Source organism: Helianthus annuus, chromosome 14 (assembly GCF_002127325.2).
Source record: "Helianthus annuus cultivar XRQ/B chromosome 14, HanXRQr2.0-SUNRISE, whole genome shotgun sequence".
In the NCBI taxonomy this organism is placed as follows: domain Eukaryota; kingdom Viridiplantae; phylum Streptophyta; class Magnoliopsida; order Asterales; family Asteraceae; genus Helianthus; species Helianthus annuus.
In genome coordinates this window covers 83,923,178-83,927,764 of record NC_035446.2, presented here as the reverse complement: position 1 = coordinate 83,927,764, position 4,587 = coordinate 83,923,178, and the positions used below count along the sequence as shown (strand labels likewise).

At 38.6% G+C, this 4,587-nt stretch overlaps 1 protein-coding gene across 1 annotated transcript; it reads right to left on the bottom strand.

Annotated features, from left to right (window-relative positions):
• Positions 1-1,011: 1,011 nt before the first annotated feature.
• LOC110906855 lies at positions 1,012-3,390 on the bottom strand. The gene is made up of 5 exons (XM_022151925.1): positions 2,709-3,390; positions 2,328-2,447; positions 1,941-2,264; positions 1,253-1,823; positions 1,012-1,207 (listed from the first exon to the last, which is right to left on the bottom strand). Exons 1-5 carry the CDS (start codon positions 3,388-3,390, stop codon positions 1,012-1,014), a joined length of 1,893 nt encoding a protein of 630 aa, XP_022007617.1.
• Between the last annotated feature and the right edge of the window lie 1,197 nt (positions 3,391-4,587).

Sequence of the window (4,587 nt, the reverse complement as noted above, 5' to 3'; positions counted from 1 at the left end):
ACTTTGGGCCGTGACGTGCGTTCCAACGAACCTTGACAAGCTTAACACTACTCCTCCGAGTCTTGTTAACCTTCCAATTTGTAACCTTAACGGGTTCTTCGGTGAAATGAAGTGTATCGTCAATGTGAACTTCATCCGCAGGGATGACCATTGTCTCTTGAGTTGGACTTTTCTTCAGATTAGATACATGGAATGTATCATGAACACCATTTAGTTCCTCTGGCAGCTCCAACTTGTATGCTATAGAACCAACCGTTTCCAAAATTCTGAACGGTCCGATGTAACATGGGTTCAACTTGCCACGCTTCCCAAAGCGTGCCACCCCTTTCCAAGGTGAAATTTTTAACAAAACCATATCACCCACTTCAAATTCCAAGGGTTTCCGTCTTTGGTCCGCATAACTCTTTTGTTAATCACGAGCCACCTTGATGCGTTCTTGGACCTGCATCTGCCCAGCATAATGGCGATCGACACTTGCGTCCGTAGAGAGCCTCGGACGGTGCAGCTTAGTGTGCTTTATGTTAAGGTGCTAAACTATGCAGTTTAGTGTGCTTTATGTTACCTTTTGTGACAGTTTTAATTCCCGATACTTAGGAAAGTATTCTGCACCATTTAACCATATTTCTGATGATATTAGAGTGTTTAAATGCTGAATTTTGCTGTTTTCTGCAGAGTTCTGCAGTTTATGTGAGTTTTAGGCACTTTCCGGCACTTAAACTATCACTAGGAAGGCAGTTTTATGATCCTTACTTTCCTACACACTATACTAGTGTAACTCTTGGTTTCTGGCTCATTCTGTGTCTCAATACCATGTCTGTCTATGTACTGAACTCCGTCAGCATTTTTCTGATTTGTCGGATAACTGTGCTAACTTTGTTTCGTGCATCATTTCAATCAATAAGATTCTCATGCAATAATGAGATAACATTAAGCAATATGTGATGAACATGTATGTATGATAACAATAATTAGAAAGCAATTCAAGTCATTGATTGTAAATCAGCACAGTCATTAAGTCATAATTACTGACTTAAATCCCCACATTGCTTTATCATTCTGTCTCACCTCATACTCCAATGTTCTCACCTGAGATAACTCATCGACATCCCACCAAGGTAATGACATAATGTCATATAAACGTTTAAAGTACTGGACACCAAATTCTCTTCTGACTGCATAGGCATTGACCTGAGGAAGAAAACCCCAACTGATGATATCGCCAAGAGAAATAGATCTATCACGTTAAAAAAACTTCAAAGGCCTCTTGAACTTTCTTTCATGACCGTCTTTAAACCATTTTGAATGATCTTCTTTCTCAACATTTGATTGATTTACTTGTTCAGCTTCTTTTCTCAAACACTCAAACACATTTTCATTTACTGCTTCAGTCACCTTTTGGCGTAACTCATCTCTGTTTTCAGCTGTGAAAAACTCCATCAACGTTGGAAGTTTTGATGTATCTTCAGGGACATCCTCATTATCAGAACAGTCCTCTACTTCAACCCTATCGTACTGATCTGCATCCGCAACATAGTTATACTTGTAATCTTTCTGTTTATTGATATCAAAAGATTCCAGATCAGCTTCAAGATCAATTGGATTCTCAGGGTTTACATCATTTAACATCTCCCTATACACATCTAGACATAAGAACAGGGGTTCGTGATGCTCTACAATCTGATTCTTGCTCGACTCCCCCTTTCCCCCAGCTTCACCACTTTCCTCATTTACTGTGTCGTTCAGCAGATCTTCTACAACTTTTTCTTTTGCAGCTTCAGTAACTCTCACACCAGAATCTCTTGCAGCATCATCATCATCATCACCTTTTGAACTGTGACTGCTTGCAGAATAAACAAACTCTTCCTCATCATCATCTTCATCATCCTCTTCTTCTTCGCCACCAATTAACTTTGGCGATTGAATTTCTTCTTCAATTATACCCGGTACTGAGGATATAGGCACTGGATTATCTACCACCATTGAAGGCACAATCGACATTGCAGAACTTCCTTCAACAGCTTTACCTTTGTCTTTCATTTGCCTCTCAACTTCTGCTTTACGTTCAGCACGAAGATCATCCAACTTCAATTCTTCATACTTTTGTTCCACAGACGTCTCCAACATACTTTCCACAACCCTATTCAGCATGTAAAACTTATGTTCATGTAGTGCTTTAGCAGCCATAAGTTCTTTGTTTTTCAGCTTATAGTACTCGTTCTCACTTTCTCGACGACTCTTCTCCTCTTCTAACTCAGACACTCGAACTTTCAAAACATCAATTTCTGTCTGATCAACTTCAATCTTTAATTCCAATACTTTGTTTTCACCTTCTAATCTCTGCACTTTACCAGCAAGAAACCTTTCTCTTTCAGTAATTCTTTTACATTCATCTACCCACTTTTTGTTTTCTGCTATCACCTCATCAATTCTCTTTTCCAACTTTAAGACTTGAGAATTGTTTGCAAAATCAAAATCAACATCCAACAAATTATCCTACGGTATAGCAAGACCTCTACTTGAAGAACCATGTTGTGTTTGAGCAAGAGGAGGCGTACCAAAAAGATTTTGTGAAGAATAATATTGTTGATGTGGAGGTGGTGATGGTGGAAACAGAGGAGATGGTTGTCGTTGTGGAGTAGGTTGTCTGGGTGGTGTTGAATGTGATGGAGGAGTGGGTTGTTTTGGTGGTTGTTGTGGTGTTGGCTGACGAGGAGGAGATTGATGTATAGGAGATTGAGGAGGTGTAAGTTGGTGTGAAGATGTTGCTTGAGAAGGAGGTGTATTCAAGATCTTTTGAGGACGTTTTGTCATCCTAACCTTTGAAGTACTCTTCTTTCTACCACCAACTTTCTTTGTAACTCTTGAAGAAGACTTAGAAGCGGAATCATGTTCAGGCGAAGGCACATACAATTCATCTTCTTTCTCTGTTCTCTTTCTCTTTCTTAACAGCTTTTCTTTCTCCAACTCCTCTCTCATACGTTTCTCACTTTCTCGTGTATCCACCATCTCAAATTCAGACATACTAGATGAACTAGTTGTGTCTTTATCTACATCATCACCTTCTATATCATCCACTGTCTTTTCTTTCTCTTTATCAACATCTGCCACAACTTCTGTCCCTGTTTCAAACACATCTGTATCAAGCATAAAATCTTCACCAGTAGACACTTCTTGTTCCTTTTCCACATCATCAGTAGGAATATCATCTTCAGGTTCATCAACCAATATAGTTTGAATCTTTTTCTTTTGTTTCTTCTTTGGTTGAGACGATGAACCTACCCCTTCAGCTATTGGAGTCGCGAATCTACGTCTTCGTCCAGACTCTTTTACATACCATTCATTCTTCGTAGGTTTAAAACCTTGAATGATTTTCAATTCAACAGCATACATAGCTTCTTTCCTTTCTTCTTCATTTCTCTAGTCTTGATGATACACTGGATCAGGATCAACATAATTTGCATCTTTCAACAACCCAAGGTTCTCAATCACCAACTCCGGCTCTGGATGGTGAGGATGATACTTTATCAAGTTTTTCAATGAAATATTTGACATATGAGCTTGTTCTAGAAGATCATGCTGAATATGTCTATCAATATCTGGATAAGCTCGATCTATCATCATCTGAACGAAACGAGGATACCTCCAGACTCTAGCTTTTGAAGTTATATTTTCCACCATGTAATGAAATACGATGTGTGAAAAATTGAATTTTTTATTCAGCACCAAAGCAGTCAACATATTCATCTGGTAGTCTCTCATCTGATCATGACTTCCCTTTGTATGACTTAGGGAAATAAGAATACAATGTATCAAGAATTTGAATGACTTCTGGAACTTGGATTTCAGATAATTTCCAGTATTCAGTGTGCTTCTATAACCCAATCTCAGCATGCACCCCTTTACCATCTTCTCTGGAAATCTAGTTGGATAATCAGCTTCATCAGGAAAACTCATAACTTCTCTCACCAGTGCCTCTGTCACCAAAATAGTCTCTGTCTTCCCATTTACTTCCACTTCTGCAGAAATCACTTTGTTATCTTCATCATATAAAGCACTTTTCTAGAATCTTTCAATATGTGAACGATATAACGGCCTCTGTTCTGTCATAGCTTTCTTTACGGGAATGCGATCCATATAACCCAGAATGCTGCTAAATTCAGAAAGCAGTGGATATTTCTCCACATCCAAATTTACACAACTATTATGAGTTGGATCAAACAACACGTTCGTAGAAACCTGCACATACACAAACATTAACACTTAGAAAAATTTCAATTTTTAAATCTTGATCAGAAAGGCGGTCCAGAACAATGTCATAAAAGCGACCTAGTCAAATTAAGATCAGAAAAGCGATTCAAACCCTGTGATACCACAAAAGCGACTCAACATCTCATAGTCCTATAAGCGATCCACAACTGTTGACTAATAAGCGGTCCTAAACTTAAAAAAACATAAAAAGCGATCCACTCCTAGCCATATGAGCGGTTTAACCTTGAGATGTTCTAAAAAGCGATTCAAGACTAGTACATATGAGCGGTTTAACCTTGAGATGTTCTAAAAAGCGATTCAAGACTAGTACATATGAGC